General features: G+C 39.8%; 1 protein-coding gene across 4 annotated transcripts in view; it reads left to right on the forward strand.

Annotated features, from left to right (window-relative positions):
* Positions 1 to 25,386, forward strand: part of FHOD3 (formin homology 2 domain containing 3) — a 386,114-nt gene that overhangs the window by 184,148 nt on the left and 176,580 nt on the right. For all 4 annotated transcript variants that reach the window (XM_082288796.1, XM_082288793.1, XM_082288794.1 and 1 more), the window contains exon 5: positions 5,754 to 5,859. In XM_082288796.1, the coding sequence (XP_082144922.1) occupies positions 5,754 to 5,859 (106 nt within the window). The remainder of the gene's footprint in view (positions 1 to 5,753; positions 5,860 to 25,386) is intronic.

A 25,386-nucleotide genomic window follows, 5' to 3' on the forward strand; every position in this document is an offset into this window, starting at 1 on the left:
CCTTTCCTCACTAGTCAGCTGCTGTCCCTCTGCCGCTAATTTACATCCCCAAATGAATGAAGCTTAATCCCTAAACCTTAATCCTCCTAAAACCAGCTGAACTTTGTGATCCTATCTTGACTTTGCAGGAGATTAAAAAAAAAGGGGGGGGGAGGGTGTTAGAAAAAATGTGCTCTAACTTCTAAAGAGTGCAGCCATCTTTTATGTTTTTTGGAGGGCTAAAATGCACTGGCATTGTATTGATCGATGTATTTTTCCTTTTTATTTTAATTTTTCACGTTGAACATAATCATTTGGGGTTTCTGTTTCAGTTCTGCTTCCTTGCTGAGCAGTGTGTACTCTTGGCAGGGGAATCTGAGGAAGAGGGCTTTCCAAGGAGACCTCGCTCTGACATAATAATGTGGACTGGGGACAGTGCACTCTGCCAGCATACTATTTCATAGATGAACATAGCAATGAGTCAAAATTTCACTAGCTCTCTCTCTTGAAAAGTAGGGATGTTTACTTCAGGAGCCAGGTAGTGTCTGAATGAGCTGCACCCTTTCTGCTTGTAGGATTCTGTATCCCAAAAGATTTCAGGCTGCAGAAGAGAATGCTCCTCCACTTTAAGCTGGGTATATATTTCTCCTCACAGTCATGGTGCCCGGTGAATTGGCAATATTCATCATACCTTTTGCCTAGGTGAATTATCACAGTGTTGAAATGTGACTGCAGTATATCTTTGTACAATTTTTGGTTTACAGACAAAACCAGAGCTAACCTGATAATCAGAGTTTAAATCTCTCTTAATAGGGATGTTGTAGAGTGACAGAGCAGAGAGGGAAGCTCATCCTCAAGCAGACAGTGAAGTGCATCAACCTCTGGAGCTCAGTTTGAATGCAATCCCTCTTATAAACCCACAGGCAAAGCTTAGCGAGGAGATTCTCCTCTCTGCCTGTGCTGCTCTCACTTTTGGGCTGGATCATAGCAACTTGTGCATTTTGGAAGGTTTGGTCAGTATGGAATGTGATTGCTGGCTCACTTAGTAGTATGTCGTGTGGAGAGCACAGGTTGGGGAACCCAATGGTTTTCCTTATTTAAAGAAATGAATATTATAAAATGTGCAGTCTTTAACTTTGTAACAGATACAGGAGAGAATTGTACAAGATGGAATTAAATATGGCAATGCTTAAGCACCCAGAAACAATGGGATAGCTTATTAAAGGAAAGCAGGGAGAGAAAAACCCAAAACAAAAAAATGAGATTCTTCTTGGTGGAAATCTTATAGACAAGCAACTTGTTTTGTGTTATGATTCCTTGGAAAGACAGTACTTTGCACAGCTGTTAGCCACGTAAGAAAGAAATACATATGTGCATATCTAAGTGTGAATATTCACTTAGTATTCCAGTTTCCCCAAATACTTGGAATGAAGCTTTCAGCAGTGCTTGTTAGATTAAAAAAAAAAAAAATCCTCTTGAGAAACTATGTTCCAAAACCTCAATTCTTATTAGGAAATGAAGCAACTTTCTTGTGGCATAAAAATAATCATGCTTTGGGTAAAAGCTTTCAAACATATGGCCCACAGAAATAGCAGACTTCAGAAAGATTTATCTTAAACAGTCTATAAACAATTTATCTTTGCATGTGGAAGCTGCACATCAGATAAAACATGTTCTTGCAAAGTGCCGTTCCTTAGGAAAACATCTTCAGTCTCCATCTTCAGGTAAGACCCTACAAAACTACCTTAGAAAATATGTCAAATGGTACAGAAGTGTAGGAAAGAAGACAGTAACTCCCCCACTGCTTTGCCAGTGACACAGGAACCGATGGTACAGGGTTTGTAGGGTCTTTTTAGTTGCTAGTCTGAGTTATGGAGGTGAAAAAGTATGGTTTGTGCATTTTGTCAACCACACAAGCAAGTTTTAATATACCAGTTTGAGTATAGTGTCTTTTTCATTATATTGGACAAAAATAGCCATCTATTGCACAGACATATATTATCTTGTTTTTTCTTCCTCTGGGATGCATAAAAAAAGGAAGAGACATGATCTAATTCAAGTCTGTGAATAAACGAGCAAAATATAGTTATCTGACGAGGCCAATGGTATCTTTTCATGAAGACTTTAAGTAGCCAGCCTTTGTGTCACTGCACAATCTTTATGGTTGGCAGGAGCTTAGCAGGAAGCTTAGAGAGCTTTGCCTGTTTTGCTGCTTTTCTCATCAGTGCCTTAATGCCTGCTGATTAAGGGCTCATAAATCTTTGCAATATTAGCAGAGGAGTCCATTTCCATAGCAAATGGCAACATTTCCCTGCCTCCTTCTAGCTGTTATCACACACGTGTGGCATATACTTGTAGGTATCATTGTCACACTCATGCCATATATTCTGTGCAATGAATGCTCTCTTCCTGGAAACCTGAACCTCTTAACCACTGCTAGAGAGTAGCCTTTACTCTTGAGGTCACCTAACTTGGCAAGTCAGTGAGTTAATGGGTCTGAAAAGATTATCCTAGACCAAAATTGATGTAAACATTCTCCTTTCAATGTAGACCGTATGGGCTTGCATGCCTTTCATCTTTTGCTGCACATTCCAGATGTTTGCTTCTTTCCTCTCATCGTATATACAGGATGGGATAGATAATGTACTGAGTTGAGATTTATGTCCAAGGCATGATGTGTTTGTATTCTGCTTGATTACACCTTATTTTTCCCCTTTTATTTGGGAGAGGAGAAGTACCTTAAAAGCCTTTTTTAAATTCAGGTTTGATTTGTTTATTCAGTGCTTTCCAAAAGCAGTCTGGTTGGAGTTCCTCATCCCCTCTATTTCCTCTGGTGTTCCCCTGCAATATATCTCCTTTCAGTTTAGGGTGACTCTGTGACTTGGTTGCTTTGAAAAAATTCCAGAAGAACTTCAACTCAAAATTTGCTTTGGAAAGGTCCATGTTAAAAAATAAATAATTAAATAACTAACTACACAAATAAATCAACATAAAACCATATTTTTAGCTTGATTTATTTTGACAATCAAATGCTAATTTCTAATTTTTCCCCAGCTGATGCACTAATATGCATTCACTATTTAAGATTATGGGGAACACCTTAAAGTTACAGTAGCTGTTTCAGTTTTTATCTTTCAGTGAATTTCAGCAGCCCTTAATGGCTAAATGCTATTAAAAATTTTATTTTGTTTTTTGGGTTCAACCTGAAGGACTCTGAAACTGAACTACTGTTAACTTCTCTTCTATATGGACGATTCTTAAATTTATTTTTCATCATCCAAATGTCATTTATTTTTCCCAAAAAGGCATGGTAGGTCTATTAATACATGTCTGAATCCACAGACCACAGTTATTCCTACTTTTTTCTGTTTTTCCAGTATTCTTTATTTCACTGTGTGTCCATCCAGAATAGATTCCTTTTTTCCTCAATTCAAGGAGGATTCAAACACACTTGATGCAAAATCAAAATGTATACTCAAGTATCAAGAAAATTTATTTAAAGAAAAAGGAAGTGTTTTTGAATGAGGATAACATTACCATCTGGAAAAAATTGTGATTATTTCACTCAAGAATTTGATTTGTTATATGTGCTATTTCTCTTAAATTAGACAACTGTGTTGTCTAATTGTGCATCTGTTTCTCAACTGATTTTTAGAAAAACTGTTTTGGAGGGTGTTTTCCCCACAGCTTTCTTGATTCTGTACAATTCCACCAGTTTCTGTTAGTTTCCTAAATTCTATGTACTCCTGTCTTCAGTCCCTTGCCTTTACTGCCACTACTGCCCCACTCTGGGTTTGGCATTTTTTCTCTTTAGTAGCAGGGAATTTTTAATCACTGATCTTGGCACACAGAGTAACTTCCTAGGCATGCAAAGTCCTTGTGAAAAACCTTGTTACCCTGACACATAGCCTTAGTTTACCTGAACCCTTAATATACTTTACATTAAGCTTCGCCGAGAGATTCCATGGGTATGTTTCCTCTCTTGAGTTTTAGGGAAAACAAAATGCAAAATTCTTGAAGAACAAGAAATTATTCAGGTATCCTTGAGTTAAAAACACATATAACAAAGGGATGCATGGGAGGGAGCACTCACCTGGTGGTGAAAATGCATAGAGGAAATTTGTCTTCATAAAGTTGTGTGCTTGCATCTGTAGTGCCTTGGTCTGACATATGAGTTTGTAAACTTCTTAGCTTTTCAGAAAACACTATTTAAGGCTTTTATCTATCTATTGAAAAAAACCCGGCACTCTTAAAAATAAAACATTGAGACTAAGAAATAAAAATTATTTTTAGCTCAAGGGTGCATATGCAGAGGTGAATTTTATCTTATGTATTTTGGGCTTTTATGATATGCTTTCACCAAGATGTGGGGTATGCTTGCATGCTTCCACTTTGTATACTTTCATACTTTATTTAAAGGATAAATCACCTTTATCATGTGATAAATATTTTTCAAATTGTTTTAACAACTTAGACCAGCTAAACATGAAATGGATTTTTTTTTTTCTCATGATTTCTAAACTTCTCACAAACTGCTAGGTTACCTTCCAATTATTAGTATCCCATTTGGTCAGACTGTAGGAATTATGTAAATTATCTCGGGCGAAAGAAGGAAATTCATAATAAATAAACTGTCCAGTGGAAAAAAACTCTGAGTAAGTGAAATGTCACACTAAAAGGAGCTCGATTGTTTTATTTCTCTTGGCAGTTTTCTAAGTGTTTGCCATGAATTCAAAAATCACTCTCAACAAATCTACTGTATGGATCTTGGGTTCTTGGGGCTGCACTATTGGAAAGCAGGAATTTATGTCTGTTACACTGTTGTGCATGAAAGCATAAATTAAGATTGCTTAAAAGAAGGCACTCAGCAACTGTGATTGTCTGCAGAGTAATTCTCTCCCATTAAGATCTTAAATTGGTCTTGTGCCTAATTTGCATGGCTAATTCATTAGGGGCTGTTTAATCCAGTTATTAGTAGCTTCTTTGTCTGCATGAGCCTTCTGTAAGGGTAGACAAGCTTTAGATGTGGTGCTCCATAGTCCCTTGGCATCGCAGTTAGGTATGTAAGGCCCAGGAAACCCCTCCTCTCCCTGGTGTCACTTCCACCTGTGATATGGGATTATTCTCCTGCCATGAGGGAAGGACTGATGGTGAAAAAAGAGTGAGTCACTTTAGCAAGTATCAACTCCTGTGACACTTTCTCTTGTATTTGCTGTGTTTTCCATCACAGTGTGGGCATATTATCTACCAGTGCTCTTATTCTTAACACTTTAAATATTCTAAATATAGTGAGTTAATATTATGTTAATAAATATAATATTACATTGCAATAAAACCAGTTTTAAAGTTTTGGTGTACACACTTAAAATACTGAATCATGCTGAGGAATGAGATGGTGTTTTCTTGTAGATCCTGACACTTCAGGGATTTAAGGATATTTGTTTATGTGATATGATGAGATTATAGTATTGTGGAGGATGTCTGCAAGCCTTCAATGAAAAAAACATGAAAAGTCTGGCAGATTTTAATTTTCTGTAGTTGACTGAAAGGTTAAAGCTTGTTTTTCTTGCTTTGCATTGATGCATTTCATTCTGATTTTAAAGCTCAGAATTCTGCTTGTGTTCTTCTGTATAATAATTTTGCTTATCAACTTGCTTGCACCACATGAAACATAAAATCAATGTTTCAGGCATGCATTTGTTTTTACATTATGATATAATCTATTTCTTTGTCGTTCAAAATTCTAATTCAGCTTTTCCTTTCTCCTGTGACAGGATGACAAGGACTTGGTTCATGAGTTTGTTGTTGCTGAAGGTCTGACTTGCTTAATCAAAGTGGGAGCAGAAGCCGACCAGAATTATCAGAACTACATCCTGAGAGGTAAAGGAAATGCATCCAGAAGTTGTTTTTATTGCTTGGAAGCCGTCACAGGTCTGCAGCAACTTGCTGTGTAAAGTGTCTTTGAACTTGCTTCTCAGTTTGGTCCTGATTCTTTCATGTTATGCAAGAAAATTAAGGGCAGATTAATACCAGTGAGCAGAATGAATTGGAATATTTGGAATCTTGATAGTCTCCCCATTGTCCACCTTTTCTTGTAGATTATACTGCAAACCTCTAATTCTAAGAAAGGAAAGGCGTTCTAAAGCCTCTACTGGATAACTGTGTCAGAGGGCACAGAACAAAACAACTGCCTGGAGTGTGGTCATCTTTTACAGAGGAGCTGCTGTGAGCAGGTTGGACACAGCAGGACTAGTTTTGTGAGCTGTGTGTCTCTCCTTTCTTGCAGTGATGTGTGGCTCTTGACCTCCCAGGTTATGAGGGTTTTCTCCATGCTGCTTAGACAGTTCAAAGTACCAGGGAAACAGAGAGGGGCAACACCCAGCCTGCTCCATCACCCTGTTGGGAAATGTGTTTTTGTATCACCTCTTTCTGTTGTGGTGCAGCAGAATGCAGCATCATCAGTATCTATGGATATCATGCAGTATCCATGGACTAAACAGGGAGAAAGTCATACCTTAGGGGTCAGTTGGCTGGAAACAATGTTTGGCTATCTGACATTTTGGAGTTAAGCAGGTAACGAGAGGTTTAGGTTCTGTTCTTTGCACTACAAGGATAACTGGCAAAGATAGGGTTTGGAGAGTGATTTGGAAAAGGTGTGCTACGTGATTAGAAAGTGATTTCCTCTGTTGTGGCCCAAATGGATGTGTGTGTTTTTCATCTAGCCAGGCTAGGCTATAAATTGGAGGAAACCTAGGCTGTAAATTTGGAGAGTTTCTTCAGTATTTTGAGGGGAGAACAGTCACTCTAAGGGATCTTTGCTGCTGGATGATCTCATAGTAAATACAGACTGCGTACGAATGCATAGTTGTGGTAGATTGCTCATTCGAGTTTTCTTAGACTGACGTATATGGCTGTATTTGAAAATGTTGCTTTGATGTATTTAACTGCTAAAACTCAAACTACACATTGAGGAGCAAAAAAAAAAACAAACAAACAAAAACAAGTAGAAGGATTTTGTAAGAACCAGAAATGCTGAATTATAGAAAGCAAGGGTTCAAATAGTAAGTGGGGCTTCATGTGGAGACGTTGAAGATAAGATCAGCTTTTGGAGGTGTAAAAGAAACAAGCCTGTAGTACAGAAATTATGTTCTATGTCAGTAGCTGTGCAGCCACATAAAAGTACTTGAATAGTAGACAAGGACACAGAAACAAGTGCAATAAAAAGTTTCTGGGAGAAAACTGGCCATAGATGCTCTCAGGAAATTCAGACTAGAAGCAAAATAAAAGTGCTGTATGGGACAGTCTGGCCTTCATTCAAGGAGCCTTCCCCTTCTCCTTCCCCTCCCATATTCTAATGCATCCATCATTCAAGGAGATATAATGGTCTCTTTCTTGTTGTGGCTCTCAAGAGCTTGGTTCTATAATCTAAAATGAGAAATTTTCAAGTGAATTCAATGAATGATAAAACAGAGCCTTAGTGCCAATGTCCACAGCATCATACAAATGAAACTCATCTCATTGCATTGTTATTAACAAGATTACAGCTTGTTCAAAATGAATCTAACAAATAAACAAACAAAACAACAATACAAAAAACTAACTGGAAGTATGCCATAAAGATAAAAACATTATTTCAGGAAGATGCCTTTCGGGATTGGTAGCTTCTGAAATCAGGTCTTTTTTTCCCCACATTGCTGCTGTGTGAAGCTGAAGTTTCTCTCTGGGTAGTGTATCCTAGCATCTTGTACAATAATACAACTTTTCTGTGTGATGTGGGCTTCATTTCAGAACCAAAATTGGTCTTGATTGTCTTTGAGGAAGTTCAAAGCTTGTTACAACTCCAAAATTATATCAGGTGGTTTGCAGTTCCAGGAGCCAGCATGTACTTTCTGAATAGGTCTGCATATGCAATGAGATAAAAATAGGTTTGGAAGTACAGTATAGCCAAACAATCTTATCTGAATGCATTGAGGAGGGTGCTGAAAAGAAGCATTAAATACATCATGTAAGAGTGTTTCTGGTTATTAATTTTGGAAGATCATAGTGGTTGGTTAGGGGGTTTTATTGTGGCAGTTGTGTGTACTTATTGTAGTGCTGCATTTTACTAAACCGGGAGTACTGGTAAATAGGTGAGTAAATTTTACTGAAGGTAGATCACAGTTAGCACAGAGGCGGTCCCGTATGCTCTAAGCTTAGTGTTAAGTAGTGAGATTTGAGAAGTAAAATGTAGTCTTCTTTTAGAAATGTTGTGCCTTCTTGCTGTGGTGTCCTTGTTCTGCTGATCCTTTTGGAGTGGAATATATTCTCCTTATTTTCATTGCATTTAACCTAAATCATAAATAGATGGGATTTCTCCTACGTTCCATATTCTGGCTGCATTCCTCCAGCACCTTTGGTGTCATTCAGTCTTTTCCTCTGGCAATACTAACTCAGCTTGCAGGGCTTGTGACAGTAAGTGGCAGCCTTAGGCATGGCATTGCCTCCTTTGCTTCAAGGACTCACCCACATGAGGCTGTCCCTCATCTTGACTGAGCAATTTCCCAGTGTTTCACATCAACTTGTTTGCCTGCACTCATCAAGAAATAGCTTTGTACCTTGGAGGGAAAACAGGCTGGAAATGCATGTATACTTAACAGCTGTAGGTGCTTCAGTGAGTTCCAGGGACAAGTTATCTCTTGAGGACATTTCTTTCCTTTTTCCAAAGTCCATGTTGTTTCACTCTAATGTTTCCTGGTTGCAAATTTCTGCTTTGGGATTTTGATTTGGTTCAAGCCAACCTGAACTGCCAAAAAATGATTAAATATGAGTCATGAAAATTTTAGTTACTTTAATGGGTGAGTGAAGAGAAGGTAAGCGTGGCTTTTACATACAACATGGAGAAATCCAGACAGTTTATTGTTGAGTGCTAAGGAATGACTGTTTATTTCTGCTCAGGTCCCCTGAACTAGACGGTACCTTTCCCAAAGTGTTCCCTGCTGTCAGCATATAGCCTATAGACTGGAAAGCAACAATTAGCCAGGGCTTCTCTCGAGAGTTACTTTTTTAGAAGACTAGCTTAGGAAACAGCTTTTGATCCTCCCTATGTAACAGTTCTTAAACCTAAATTTATTCTCCAATGTTCCTTTTAATTATTATGGACATCTAAAAAAATCATGGTTTGAGGGACTTTTTTCCCCCCATGAAAACAGGATTGTTTTCCTTTTGTTATTTCCTCCCTCTTCCTTTTTTTCCATAAGGATCCATAAGGATGAAGAACTTCACTGGTAGCACGGAAGTTAAAATTTTCTGTCCCAGTTACAAGATTGCCATATGGTGGATGTTACCTTAATATTCAAAAATAAATGGGAATGGGTTAAAAGTAATGACTGTGTCCATAACTGGTGAAGATTAATGCAAATCTTATTGTAATTTTGAAGATTCATTGGATATAATTTTGAAATTGCGTGTTCCTTGCACAGAATGAGAAAGCAACACATGAAATGCCATGGTAGCCCTCACCTTTTCTGATAATTTAGCCAGTGCTGTTGGCAAGGTGAGGGAAGAAAAAGCAGCTTGTGTAGACCAAGGCTTAATTATTTTAAAAATATATTGAAAAAGTAAGCTATGAGGGTTCAGGGATGACTTTGCTGACACTCTGATGTGAGGAGTTCTGCTGGTGGGGGATCCTGTGCTGTCTGCCCCTCAGATCAAACGAGAAGGTTGTCAAAAGGTCATCCAGCCTCATTTGTAGTGTAATTTTGTACTTGGGTCCCTATTTGCCTGCTTGTGGATTCAGATCAGTATTTAAAAGTGTCCATAATTAGATGAAAGCTAGAGATTGTTCTTGTGGTCTGAAAGCACAAGCCATGTGTCCAGTCCGAGCAGGCAAAGGCCTTAACCTTGCTGCAAGGTCTGAGGAACGAAGGCTGAGGGAAAAACAGGACAGCAGTCAGTGCTCATACTAGACTATGCTTGAGTCAAATTCAGCTTTTGGGAGGCAGCTCTGATTTAGTGAGAGATGTGTGCTTATATGGAGAATAAGAATTTGAGTGTCAAGTCTGGATGAGAGATGGTTTCAATTTTGTTTGGTGGTTTTGAATTTCTAGTGTTGGGGTTTTTTTTAAAGAAGAAATAAAGAAAAACAAGTGCTTGGAGGAGCCTAGGAGTTATGATTTGAGGTAATATTTGTGCTTTAAGTTAACCCCTCTTCTGTAAAATGCCAAACCATTAATATAATGTAAAATTAAATATAAGTAGAATCATAGGAACATTTATGTTGGAAAAGGCCCTTAATATCATTGAGTTCAACCATTAACCTAACACTGCCAAATCCACCATGAAACCATGGCCCTAAGCACCATGTCTACACATCCTTTAAATATCTCCAAGGACAGTATAGGCAAAACTTCAATAATTTGTACTTAATTCAATAATCTGGGCAGAACATCAGGTTGCAGTAGAACCAGTAGACCATTGTCCTGTCACGGACACTCTGCACTTCTGATAAAGTGTTGAAGTCCTGTGTATATCTACAGATACTGGTGCAAGCACAGAAGATTATGGTAATGGTCCTGGTTGAGGGATCTGACATACTCTGAGGGACAATGACATACCACTTAAGAGGATTAAAGGTTGATAAGTTTGTACACAAAGTCAACAGCATTGTCAGTCTGATAGAACAGCATCTTTATTATTATGCCATACAATTTTTTCCTTATAAATAGTAAATGTTGTTTGTTTTGGAACTGCATTTGTACAAGCATGCTTTTATCCTCATGCAGATAGAATGGGTATATAATAATGCTCTTATTTTATTTTTTGCCTGGTTTTGCAAGACCTTTCAAGGACTTTATTTAAGTAATTTTATGAGAAACTTTTACCAGAAAAGTCCTATATAAGTTCTAAAATGTAAATAAGAAAGAACTGAGTGTCTTAAAACACTAAAATCACATGTGAAACATAACTCCAAGGCACATTCTGATCTGATCTTTTTTAAATGCCTAAATTATGAGGGATCCACTAAAACAGTTTCCTTCAAGCCTGATAGCTGCAATTTGCACAGATGTGAACTGCCAGTGATGGAGAAGTTCCCAAGAGGAGCAGTGACTTCCCAAGGTAGAGCAGTGAGAACTGAGGAGCCTGAAAGTTTCCAGTCCCCCACTGAGGCATTAGAATGGGGCAATATTTTGATTCCTCACCTGTCTAGCTGGGAAGCCAACCTTTGCAAAGGGGTGGATGAAGAGAAAGAATGTAGCTGTATCTGGGTAGTTACCCTTTTAGTAACCTCAGCTTCCTATTGCAGCAAGGTAATTCTAAATCTGTATTTTGCTCGTGCTTTTAATTATACAGTACAGTGTAGCTGACAACAATAAAAAATGGAAAGAAATTACCATAAGAGCTACTAGTTATAAAGCAGAAAGTGACTGTGCTGTTTGAATTAGGAGGCACTGAGCTGTTTGACAGGGTTGTTGGACATGCACAGGAGCCACCAGAGTCAGTCAGACCTACAGATGAATGCCCAGGCAGGGGGTCAGGTTTTCCAAACTAACAGGCAAACAGCTCAAACACTGACATGTGCCAAAGCCACCAACAGTTACACCTATTTATAAAGCCAGAGGCACGCGATCCCACCTGCGTGCCAAGTTTGGAACCAAGGGCTGTGCTGCGTGTTCTGGGAAATCAGATTAAATTCCTGAAACGACTCAGTGCTGGATGGTAAAAGACCATCTGGTTACTGTCTGTCACCAGGACACCGTGTGTGCCCAAAGATGTCAAGGAGCTAGAGGAAGTCGAAGGTGAGGGTGAGGTTTCGCAAGCAGGCAGTGGAAGCTGCTGCTGATAACCCTTTCGTTCTGAAAGCCAGGCATGAAGTTATCAGCAAGCTGGTGGCATTTCTGCACTGAGCCAACTGCTACTAGGAATGCTTGGGGCTTCTAAGTGTGCTCTCTGTAACGGGGGGATGATCTGCTTCCAGGAATTGGCTGGCTGTTTTAATCAAAAAGACCCCTCGTTATTTACAAGGATATGAATGTTTCCAGTGCTCTTGAACTTTCCTCCCTCAACCTGATAAATTATGTGCTTTGGCTTTTTGCATTAAAGGTTAGGTATTACAAAGCATTTAGCATAGAGAAGCACGTTCTTCTGCAGTAAATGTATATATGGGAAGCAGGGGTTGTGTAAATAACAAAAAAAATAGAAATAAAGTCTGTGAGAGGCTATTTCTATCCTAAATAGACATGTCTTGCTGGTTGGTACTGCAGCAGTAAAACAGATGGTAGTAATGTAAGTTTAGTAGTGAAAAGGGAACTAATACTGAATACTGTGCATACCTTTGCAATATTCCTGTTTTAGTGTGAACTGGAGAACTGTTTAAACTATTCCAGCTGTAGAAAAGTATCCCAGCCCCAAGTAAATAGGAATAGACAGAACTTTATTAGGCTTACCTTTGTATTTCTTTATTTTCTTGGAGTCAAGTATGAAAACTTCTCTGACTTTCTTAACCTTCAGTTTGAAGGTATCAGTATGCAACTGTGAAGTTCCTGTATATGTCTCCACATATTCAAGTTGTCTTCTTATGTGCAGTACTTTAAAATGATGTAAACTTATCACTTGATCTCAAAGTAGCTGCAGTAACAGCCTGAGCTTTAAAAAGAAATCGAGTGCCTGTACCTTGATTACTTGGGAGTGTTGCTTCTGAGAGAGACTTGCTGGCACAGTCTCCCAGTAAATTCAGTTCTTTGACCTTTCTCTCGAGTCTTTCAGAAAGCTTATCAGAGTTCGACATTTGTCCTGTGGGCATTTCAAAATTCATATCCTTCATTTTTGTGCTGGACATCAGACCACAGTTCCCATGGAACCATACCAACAGATGGCAACTCCACCTGGAAGCTGCTATGCCCACAGTGTACAGGGCAGCTCCACATGGAGATACAACCTAGGTTTTCTACCACCACTAGAAAAAAAACCTACAAATAAAACACACCAAACCAAGCCGCAGTTGTGTGAGCCAGTTTGTAGCATGTTGGGGTCCCTCCCCCTGCCATGTGGTCCTGGGAGAGGGGCCCTGGGGGGGAGTCAGGGGGTTTCCCTGCCCCTGGTCAGCCTCGTTCCCCATTGGTTGTTTTGTGTTCCCCTGCATTGGCAAGGACCCTCGGGTTCCGTGATTGAGCAGTTCCTCAGCAGAGCCCCGGCCATGCGGCTGGGGAAATAAACATCTCTGAAAATATCTACCAAAATCGGTCTATATATATTCTTTCCAGGGGCCTCATTGTCGGATACACGTGTTGCAGCATCCCTGCTGTAACAGTAGCAGGTCAGTGTAGCTGTTAACGAGTAGCACTGCTGAGCTGAGGTACAGCCTGGCAGAGATGCAGCCATGCCATCTCCCTTTGTGGAATGGACTACACTGCCAGTTTTCCATCAGTGAGCATTATAGGTACCAGTTCTTGTAGTTCAGATCAAAAGTAACAGCCCCAGAAAAATCAGACCTATATACCTGATGGCTCAGTACCTCTTTCTGCTACATGTGCAGAAACCTCAAGATGTGCTTCTTCTTGAAAAGCCATGAAATGAAAAAATACAAATGGATTTAGGATCCTGATTCATGAACCCTTTAGATTAGAAACAATGAGGTTACAATGCTCTTTGTTATACCAGAAGAAAAGGGCACATTATACTATCTCCATAATTAATAATATAAGCACTAAACCTCCTTGTCTCAGTAGGTGAATCCTCTTTCACTTCTGCAAATATCTCTTTAAGACTAAATGCTTTCGTTTACGTGTACAGGGGTAGTTGGGAGAGCTTGACACTGGAAGCCAAGCAGTTTAAAAAGAGGGAAAACATCCTCTTTGCCTTCCACTCTACACTTCTAGCATTTCCTTTCTCCATTTCTCATCTGCATATTTTAAAACTATATTTATTAAGCTTGTTCTATGCACGCATTACACCGAGTTCCCTACTGAATACAACCTTAGGCTTTCCCTTAGTTGTTGGAGCAAGCACTGCCCTCTCCTTTGTCCTCCTTCTCCTCCCTCCCTTAACCCTGGATGTGATTGTGATGTGTGATCCATCTGGAAGCAGAGCCAGATGGTCCTCACACAGAGTGTACAGTACAAGTCCTCCCAGTCTGGGATGGGAATTGGCATCGAAGCAAATTTGAGTTCAAAAGTTTAACCAGCCTATAGTAATTTACACATCTACAAAAAAACGGAGCTGTTCCTTGCTCCACGCATGATATGAAATGGCCTTTCATGTTGGGACTGCTCATGAGGAGGATATAGGGTCTACATGGAATTCAGTAATGACATCACCATAAAATTATGGATTTCCCTTGTTTTTAAAGCCGACAGAGGCTGGGAGCCTTTGAGTTGCTTTCTGTCTCTATGAAAATGAATCTTTGGGTTCTGAGTAATTTTTTTTTATGCTTTGTGAAATTCCCATGAAATGTGGCACCTCAGGCTATGCAGACTCCGTGTAAAATGAGGAATTGAGCATGAAAAATGCACATCCTTAACTACTGAGCAAAGAGTAAGTACTTGGGAAGTACTCCCAGGGGCCTTAAAAGCCACTGTGGATGTTTTATGCTTTAACTACTCAAACTTCATGAGCAAGCCTTGAAAACAATGTACCGATTCCAACTCATTACAAGTGTATTACAGAGTATTTCTACCTTTTTGTAGTAATCTTGTAGCCTGAGAGTATCTCGTTAGAGAAGGCGAAAATATGTAGAAAAGACATTCATAAGCCTGCACAGACATGAATAATTGCACAGATTATACAGCTGCTGGTAATTTCACTATAAATTATTTGCATTGAATATATTCACATAAAACATGTTAAAATATGGTTGGTAAATAGAGCTTGATTATTCTCATTTCGAGGTTAGAGGCTTCCACAGTTATTTGTGATGGTAGTTGCTAGGGTGCCACACAGAGTGCTCCATCCTGATACAGAATCAGGGAAAATTAAAGTCTTTAAAGGACAATTGGGAGAGGTAGAGTCAAATATGTAATACAATTGAGAGGTGCTGGCTGCTATTCCATGAAGGTGATTATTGTGTGATATAAGGACATGACAAAAATGAGATTCTTCAAACATCTTCAGGTTATTTCCATATCCCGATACATTATTTGAAGTCACATACTAGCTCTGTCTGTCTGGAATCCTTGCAAAGGTGCATGCATATGCATTTCTCTCAGTCTCGTTCTCATAGGTGCAGTCAGAAAACTAGACCAGTGAACTGTAAACTGTTAAAATACTTATTTTCGTTACCATAAGGCAGTGACCTGCTTTTGAGTCTCTGATCACTACTCCATCAAATACTAAGAAATTGTAGATGATTGAAGAACTTAAAAGCTAAGCCATAGGACTTGCATGTACTAGCACAGTATTAATTATTAACTGATCATAAATGCTGTGTTCATACGTACGTGTCTAAGAAAAACCGCAGAGTACACGTAGGCTGACGACAGTGAGGGATAATCTTAATGAACACATGGGAATATTAATGTTTCTGTTCCTGCTGTGGAGGGTTTCTGCTTGCTTGTTCTTCTATGCAGCCCTAAGGAGCACCAATGGAGCAGCACGTTCCCCTCAGGAAAGCAGAACTGGAAAATAGGTGCCTGTGTACATGGGTTGAATGAGAAAAGAGGGAAACTCTTTTGACTGCTTTGTGATGGAGTGTAAGGACCAGCTTACCTTCTGCCAGCACTGCTTCCTACCTTCTTCCTCTGCCCTGTCTACCTCCCTCCGTACACAGGACTGGAGACACTGATGGTGGTGTTGGAGTGACAAGAGGAGAATGGGAGCTGGTGACCCCCCATTCCCCACATGTGTGTGAAGGTTGTCAGTGGATGCACAGGCAGGGGCTGAGCAGACTGGGTGAGGCAGCAAATTCAAGGTGCCATGTAAAGGCAGACAGGGTATTGTGTTTTCCCTTTGCAAGCCAGAGGGAGAAGAGTTGTACTTGGGGCTCCCTGCCTGCAGTGGGGGGAAGCAGAGATTTATCCCATTCCTACAGTTTTACAAAAAGTGGGGTTTGATACACCATTTATTAATTGTAACATTATTTCTTTCTCTCCATATTGTCAGACAATAAGGATTTTTTTTTTTTTTCTGTTTTCACTGTGTGAGGCATTTCCAGCTTTTTCCATGTAAATTCTTGGCACTAAAGCTTATGCTATCAGCCAGGAGAGGAGACTATGCCTACCTCCTGCACTCAGGCAATACAGGATCACTGGCCCACACTAGCTGCTGAAAATACAGTACCTCTGTTGTTTAGGGTGTGTCTTTCAATAATTTATCACTTTGACGTTTCTTCCCAGACAATTTAGTGAAGACTTTACTGATGTAGGTGCTATGCAAAATAAGCCTTTTTTTTTTTCCTTTGCCTCTTTAATTTGTTTACAGTTCGAAAACAAATATTCTTCTGTCCTATGACCTTGTAAGTGCTTTGGGTTCCCTGAAGTGAAGAAACACTAAAAATACTGTTGTGTGCTGTGAGGAGTGCCATCAGATGGCTCCGGTGTTACAGCACATTGACTTGAGTCACTGAAGTGCTACTCAGGATATGCTGTATCTGTTGTGTGTTTTAAGTAGGTTTATTTAAATGACAGGTGGAGTCTTAAAGGACTTCTGCCAATACTGGGCAATATCCTGCTTCCTCTTACTTCACCTTCCTCCTTCTATGTGTTATCACCAGCCTAAACAAGGCTCTCAACTTCCTCTTACCTTCTCTGTCCCTCCCCCTGCCCTCCCAATTCCCTTCTTCAGAGACACCTCTGTGATTTTTAGACTTATGCCCCAAACTGGCTTGGGGTACAGCAGGGTTGCACAGCATGTACTCCTGATGAGGATCAAATATCTGTAGTGACAAGGGTCCCTGTCTGCAGACTTTCGCCCCCGGTGTTCCCAATCTCAGTACCCTACCCCAGCATGCACGGAGCAGTCTCGGGAGCAGACACTGTTTTTCACTCAGGCAAAATCCACTCACTGAGCAAAAATTCTGCTTTTAAAGCTGCAACTTCTAAACATGGTTTCCACATTCCTGAAATTCAGTAGTGGGTCACCATAAGCTTGCTTTAGTATTTAGGTCAATATCAATGATGGAAACATTGACTGTATTGTGTATGAACTATATATATTGATTGCTAATATATATTCTTTTTTATGTGCTTGTGATAAATGTTTTGGTTTTGTTTCTTTTTTTCTAAGATGATTATGGACAAATGCACTGAGAATACTGTTAAGGTTGATAAAGAACACTCTTGAAAACTAAGCATAACTGTCTGATCTTACTTTGCAGACATGCTTGCCCCCTTTGTGTGGCAGCTGAACCAGCCTTTGATGGCAAAGTGGTACAGCTTCTTCCTCAGCTGCTCTGCTTCAGCCAATGAGCACCATCGCACCTGCGCACTTACTGAACACCTTTTACATAGCTGCTCTTATCAGCAGTCCTTCCCCAGGCTTTGCAATTTATTTCATGCTGTGCAAGCTCTGTTACAAAATGTTTGTTTCCCTCATGGATTTTTCTGTGGTTTGTCACTAGATGTTATCCAAGAGCTCAAAGGGCAGCATTATCTTTGTGTAGCAGATAAGAAAATGAGGGACTTGAAAACACATTCTGCATTCAGAGAGATTCAGTAACTCTTAAGTTCTGGTTTGAAGATTGTCCTTGGGCTGTTTTTTCAAACTTGATATGGTATTCCTATTTATTAATTTTTAATCTTTACTCTTAGGGATCTTTTTCTATTCAGACTCTTGCCCAGTCTCTCCTAGTTTTCTTTCTCTGATCTTTCTCTATTTCATGCTTTTCACATCAATTTCCTTTAACTTACATCAGTTTATCAGTTTATTTACATCATCAATCCATTCAACAACATTCATAATTTCTTTTACATTAATTTCTTCACCAGTTTAAGCTGTCTTAAATGCCTTTTCCTTCCATCACATCTTCCCACCTCTGCACTGTCTGTCCTGGGTTCTGACACCACTGATCATGTAATGAACTTGACAGAGGAATGTGTTTATCTGAAAAATGGATATGAAAAGGTTGATATTTTGCTATTGTTTTGGATTAATTTTTTTCTACTACTATTGAATTACTTGTTCCAGTTCTTAGTGGTGGGACACAAACTCCTGTGTCAGTAAAACCCTTCTTTTGATCTGAGACAAACAAATAAGGGAGAGTGTTGCAGTGCCACTATCAAGCGCGTAGTCAAGCTTTGATAAGATACCAAGCTTTGGTATCTTATCTCCTCTACAGTTCTTTCCTCACCATCACTCACATCAGCCCTAATCTGTGCATTTCCCCCAGCCAAATAGCTGTTAGTCTTTCTCATTATTTCCCTCATTTATCCTAGTCACTTCATCTCTTTTCATAACTCTCAGACACTCATCAGGTGTCAGAGTTCCTCCCTCTGTCATTTCCGTGAACATCTCTGGGTTTAAATTTTATTTCCTTCTGCGTTCAGATTAGAATTCTTCTCACCATCTGAGTAACAAGATAGTTCTTCAAAACAAAACCAGAAACCCTCACAAGCTGCTGCTCTTACTTTGAATGCCTTGGCCTTCCTTGGAGGGCAGCAGCTGGGAGCATTATGGGGATATTTTGAGCTTCAAGAATGGAGTATACAGAGGTTTCAGCTGATTGCATATGTTCAGTAGAGGCTGTTACAAGTGTCAAACAACAGCTATTTCAAAACCTTATGATCACACAAAGTTTGGGCACATTTCAATGTTGTCTGTATGAACTTTTTCACTGACATGAGGTTATAACTTTTCTGAGTATTCCAAAGAGCTCAAATTCCCAAAATATTCATCTTTCCAAAAATATTCTCAGATGTGTTTTCAATTCCAGTGAAAAGTTCTCTTCCTTCTTTTTCCTCCTGCCTTTTAGAAACCCACCGCAAATATAATAAGTGTTGGAAATTTTCCATGAAGAAAAGAAGGTGTTGTCTTTCAAACACCACTGACAAAGTTTCAGTTCAAACTTAAAACTTGAGGAAATTATGGACAACTAAACCCTGGAGTGCTTTCATGGGAACTAACACGCCATTTTAGAAACAAGCAGACTGTCCCATGTGAAGGGAGCCTTCAGTTTCTGTGTCATGAGGCTGATGATGGCTCACTTTAAATGCTCAAGATACATAGGAAATGAGTGTTTTATTGGCTAGAAGCATGAAATCGCTTGTGTTGCTTTACTCTGGTCTTTAGCTGTAGTAATGTGATTTGATGGGGTAACTACTAAACCAGTTACACTGAGAGTGTAATTGTTTGGGTTTTGCATACAAAGAACTGACCTATTTTTAATTTATTTTAAATACAGTGTTTTAATGTTGAGTTATTGTGTAGTATCTTCATCATGAATTAGTAGAGCAAGACCTGATGGAGAAGTAAATGTTTGTCAGAATTGTCTGTTGGAATCTTGCCTTTATATCAATCCTTTGGAATATATAATGAAAGATAAAGATGTAGGAAGTATCAACTAATCCCTTTAGGGGAGAATTTGTCTCACCTATTTCCAGTTACCTTGTCTCAGGTAGTTAGGTGGACTCCTTGAGCAGGAGAGAACCCAATACACCCTTGTGACTGAACTGGATTTGCTCCCTGATTAGCAGTTTGTTGTATATGTCCTGTTATCTTTTGTTTCTCATGTTTTTTCATTGAGGTCATGAGTGTGTGTCTGAACTTACAGCTTAACATGGAGGGGCTTGAGTATTTGATGTAATTTATTTCATTTTAATTGGAACTCTTCCTCAAGGCCAGTTGAGGCAACTTGGCAGAAACCACTTCGGACCTGTATGCTTCCTCAGTTCAGACAAGAAACCCATTGATGATGGAGAGTCTTGGTCTGAATATTGGTGGTCATTTCCCTCAATGACCTCATCTGTCTCTCCTTGAAGAGGTTGAATAAGCTGGTTTATATTTAGCTTTAAGGAAAGTATTTGTCCTTCAGTGACTTCTATTGCATTTGGTATGTATTTGGAGGTGGGATGAGATGAAGAAAGAGACATAAACCCCCATCATTCTGCTCCCGAGCTCAAAAGTCAGAGAGCATAAACACCTGAACTTCATGTTTTCAGGCTTTAGAAATTCTGATGATGCAACATGATTATTGTTGTATTTGATAGGCATAGTCAGTGCTTGTAGTCAAAAACCATGGCACCATTATGTGTTCAGTGGGTGTAATGGTTCCCTGAATCACATGGTAAAAGGGCAAGACTATCCCTTTGATTTTAAGGGCTCATGAAGACTGAGCTCCTGTATTTGGTGTCAAAGTTATGTCCTGTGAATGTCACCTTTCCCTAGGTCTCTAAGGACAAGTAGGAAATGGAATGCATGAAAGAACATAAGATTAGGAGCCAGTTTGTAATGTTTTATGCTAACTGGACACACACTATAGAAACAACCACCCTTGTGTGATACATACCTTTAGCCACGCTGATTCTGAAAAAGCAAGTTGGGAAGGATCTAAAAGAACAAGGTGGGAAAGACCTCTGGACCACCTGTACAATCAGAGCTCTCCTCGATCTCTGATGAGGACGTGCAACTGTCCTTGCGTACTTGGGACTATCAGACTGGTCAGGACAGGGGTCTGCCTGCCCCACAGGACTTGTTAAAAAAAGTCCTGTGTTCTCTACTGCGTTCCACTGGAACTGAATCATACCCAAAGCCATGCATTGCCAAAGGCTGGGCTTGGTCACTTTCCATGACCGGCATTCAAAGATGACAGAAGTGTTTTTTCAAAGGGGTTTTAGCCTCACTGCCTCACTTGAAGAAAGACCTGAGTAGGTCTTTCAGGAGAGCAAGCGTGAATCCTATTCACTAAACTATGCCAGCAAAGCCAGCTTTTTGCCAACAAAACCATAGTGTGTGTCTTCCAAACCTGGCAACCAGAGTGGTTGAATGTGCCACCAAAAGCCAAATTCACTGCACACAGTGACCCATGTTGGCCCAGGGCAGGTTGGTTGAGTACCATGGACAGGGGCAGCTCAACCACAACCTGGTCAGGACTTTGGGCTTAACAGCCTTGTTGGAAAACGCCTTGTATGCCTGCACAGTTGGTGCCAAATCAGTTATTATGGAGTGCATGTAAACCCTCCTGAGCTTTTTTCGCAGGCATTCCCTATTTAGTTCTCCTATGCAACTGTGCTTGGTCCAGAGCTATGCAAGGCTCTTAAAATGCTGTCTAATAGATTTTAAAAAAACCTACCCCTGCCTATATTTTTGAGAAAGTACTACAGGTATTCCTGGAGTCCTCTCTGGGAGTGTTTTCCAGATGGTGCTGAGAAAACCCTTTTTGAATGCCTATTTGAATGCATTTCAGGAAGTCATGGCCTGCACTCTTTACATGATATTTCATTTACCACAGAGATCAACCATTGATCTTTAATGACCTCTGTCCCCAGTGTATTAGAACTTCATGTGAGGTAACTTGTAGTGGAAGTATTGACAGGCTTCTTCCAGATGTGTATCAGAATATATTGCTTGGTTACAATCAGACAGATGTTTGCCTGTGGTTACCCAGAAAGGGCTGTTCTAAGATGCATGTCCTTGCAAAGGTTGTGGCAGAAAAAAAAGATATGTTGGGGCTTCTGTTTGAGCTTTTCTCTATCCTAAAATATTTCACTACTGGCATTTGACATCATATGCTTGTTTCAGACAAGACCGGGTACAACACGAATAGATAGATAGATAGATAGATAGATAGATAGATAGATAGATAGATAGATAGATGTATATGATATATTTGGGCCAGGAAAGCAGTGTGAACTTGAGAGACTGAAGCTCCTTATTCCTCATAAACTGTAAGGATACTGAAATGTGAAATGCTCAAGTACCCCATGGGTACATGAAGAAAAACTCATGGTTACTCTCAAGAATCTGAAATTTCTTGCTATGGTCAATATGAATAAGGCAACACATATTCTCTCTTTGATTTATGGGTTCTTCCCCCATTCTGCACTTGCAATTGTCAGGGAAGCAGAGGAGTGTTACGCCTTTGTACATGGGACTGTGAAGAGCCATGCACCAAATCATAGTGAATCCAGGGGGAATGATCCATACTTGAGCACAGCTTCAGCACTGTAACCACTACATGGATTCTGACACAGTGCCTTAAAATTTTATTTCTCCTGAAGCCTATGGAGGGGCATGGCAGTGATGATGTTGGCTTTTGAATTAAACATACCTATGAATTAGGGTGAAAGTAAGCTCCTGGGATACTTATTTATAGCTAGGTTGCTGGTTTTCCCAGCATGTGTTTTCAGTAGCAGTTTTTGCCTGCGTAAGTGAGGGAGAGCATGGTGGACACCAATGCTTTAAGTTGTAAAATAAGCTTACATAACCTTGAATTATTAGAAATGAAATGTGCTGGATTGTCTGCGTTTTCAGAAGGATTTCTGCATGGAAGAGGTATAATATTTCTAAGTTTTACTCTGTAGTCAAAAGACCAAGAAGCACGAAGGAGATTGTCTGCTAATGACATCACTCTAAACCTGAGCTTGTAGTTAAAACAGGTTGCTGTGGAGTTAAAACATAAACAGGTTGCTGTGGAGTTATAACATTAACAGGTTGCTGCTCCTTGTAAGGTGATGGTGCAAGAAAAACTGTTTCTTCTGATTGCAAATTACCTTTAAAAGAGCTGGTTCTGCATAAGGCATGAGGTGTGTGCATCACGACCAAGTCCCACAGTTCTGCCTTTAAATGTTGTAAACCAGGATGGTTCTTACCAGCAGTAATTTACAAAGTTTTATTTCAAACTAGATTAGGATCTGGTGGGCTTGATTGTGCTTTTGTTTATTGTACTGACGTGAATAGGAGTTAACTTTTAACATGTGTGTAAAACACAACTTTGGTCCAGAATTTTAAATAATTAAAAATAAGAGTCTTCCAAGTCTTCCATATTTATTTGCTTGTCTCTTGTAATGTTCAAGCAAACAAAAACACAGCAGTCTTGACAAATATGTTCATATTGAAAAAGTAATCTTTATTTTTCCTCCATGTTGCATTGACATTTACTGGCCACTTTTCTTTTCAAAAGAAACCATGAAACACAAGAGCTTTTTTTATGTAAATGCTCTGAAGTTTGTTAAAAATAATCAGGATAATGCAGTGCCACTTTAGCTGAAGAGCTCATTTTTCAATTGTGTTCTTTCATGTTTATTTATAAGTTTAAAAAAAAAGTCTTTAGATTAAAACAGCAGATTTCTTGGTTATCCTGTGAGAACACAAACACATGACTATACATAATGAAATGCCAGTAGATGTCTTATTATATATTTTATATACAGTACATAGGACTGTGATTTCTCTAAATAGAGTGATCAATTATTTTGGTTTGGTATTTCTGGTTTTTCCCCCACCACTTGTGTTCACGATGAGAACCACATTGTGTTTGAGGCCTTTTTTATATGCGCTAATAACTTGAAAGAATTTTAAATCTATATTCTTCTTGCTGCTAATGAAGAACATTGCACGCTGTATTTTTGGAAATTCTTTTTTTTGTCTTATTTTTCCAGTCAAATGAAATTCAGAGAGCTTTTAGTCAAAGAAAAGAAAATTTAAGTTTTTAATTTCCTCTTCTTGATGATTCACATGTTCTTTACATCACCATTACTGCCAGCAGATAAGATCCAGCAAATCAAAATCATAGAGACAGCTTTGCTTTTACAAAGCAATATTCCCACAGTAACAGGCACTAAGATTTCATTTGGCATGTCTTTGCAATAGTGCAGGCTATTATATATGTCTGTCAGTGAAAAGACAGCCTCAGCTGCCTCTACTCCAGCTGGAAGAGCATAGGGAAAACATTAGTTTGCTATTCCAAAAGAGCAGAACAAAATGTCATTCCCTCCCTGTCCTTCTGTGCTATTGCTGTCTGTTCCCGTATTCCACACCGTCCACTCCACTGGTCTAGAATGTGTTAAATTCACTGTTTTCTTATTAATTTGTTGGGTCTGAAATTCTTTCAGTTCTTGATCCATTTATTCATGGGAATGCATAAACAGCTGCAGCAGTACAAAGTTAAGTGGCTCCATTGAGTGGGAGAGGGAAATCATCTTCCAGTGACGGCACTGGCTATTTCAGAGTGCCAAGTGGAATTCTTGCTCCAGTGACACGACCTAGACGACTTTGGTTTCTTCCTGCTGTTACTGGCCCGGGGGTTGATTTCAAGTAAGGCACTTTTGACTCCAGCTGTTTCAATCTGACCATCTGTAAAATCTTGTGCTATTATATTTCCTTTTTCTATATATATTTTTTTTAAGTTTGTAGGCAAAATTATATATTCACAGTATTCTCTCAAACATGCATAGAGAGCACACTCAACATGACCTGGCAATGTGCACTCACAGCCCAGAAAGCCAACCATGTCCTGGTCTTCATCAAAAGGAGTGTGGCCAAAAGGTCAATAGAGATGATTCTGCCTTTCTACTCATGAGACCTCGCCTGGAGTGCTGCATCCAGCTCTGGGGCCCCAAACGCCAGAAAGATGTTGACCTGATGAAGTGAGTTTAAAGTAGGGCCATGAAGATAGTCAGGGCTGGAACACCTCTCCTATGCAGACAGGCTGAAAGAGCTGGGATTGTTCAGTCTGGAGAAGGGAAGGCTTTGAGGAGACCTTAGAGCACCTTCCAGTATCTACACAGGGCCTACAGGAGAGCTGGAGAGGGATTTTTTATGGGAACATGTAGTGATAGGACAAGGGGGAAATGGCTTCAAACTGAAAGAGTGTCGATTTAGATTAGATAGTAGGAAGATATTCTTTACTGAGGGTGCTGAGGCAGTGGAACAGGTTTCCCAGAGAAATTGTGGATGCCCCATCCCTGGAACTGTTGATGGGCAGGTTGGATGGGGCTTTGAGTAACCTAGTGGAAGGTATCCCTGCCCATGCCAGTGGTAGTGGAAGATGATCTTTAAATTCCTTTTGAAGCCAAACCATTCAGTATTTCTAACACTTCAGACTTCTCCTCATTGTGATTGGGGTTGGTTTATGCTGCATGAGGACCAGGGCCCTTTCTGCTGCTGGATGAGGAGGAGACTGCAGTGGTGGAAATGGGAAGGACTGCTGGGAAGCGATCTGGAGAACTCTCTTTGCAGCTGCTCCAAAAGAGATGGAGCAGAGCAGCGGTTGGTTGCCACAGCTTGAACACATCTCCAGTAATAACTACCACCCTTTTGACCTTGTCTCTTCATTTTGTTGCCACAGTCTGACCCAACCTGTGTTTTTCAGCACAGGGAAGCATCACTGTGGCTGTTTGACTCCTCTACTAGTCTGCTGCCTTAGGGAGGTGCTCGAATTATGGGCATGTGGGCTGTCACTGTGTTTCTGGAGTTATTTCTCAGAAGGTGCCACATTAGAGACTGGGTAGAGAAAGGGAAGAATGTCTTAGTTAATATTTTTCTTCTCTTCTTTGGAAAAAGGAA

This window comes from Coloeus monedula, assembly GCF_965178545.1.
Source record: "Coloeus monedula genome assembly, chromosome: 1".
NCBI classification, from domain to species: Eukaryota; Metazoa; Chordata; class Aves; order Passeriformes; family Corvidae; genus Coloeus; species Coloeus monedula.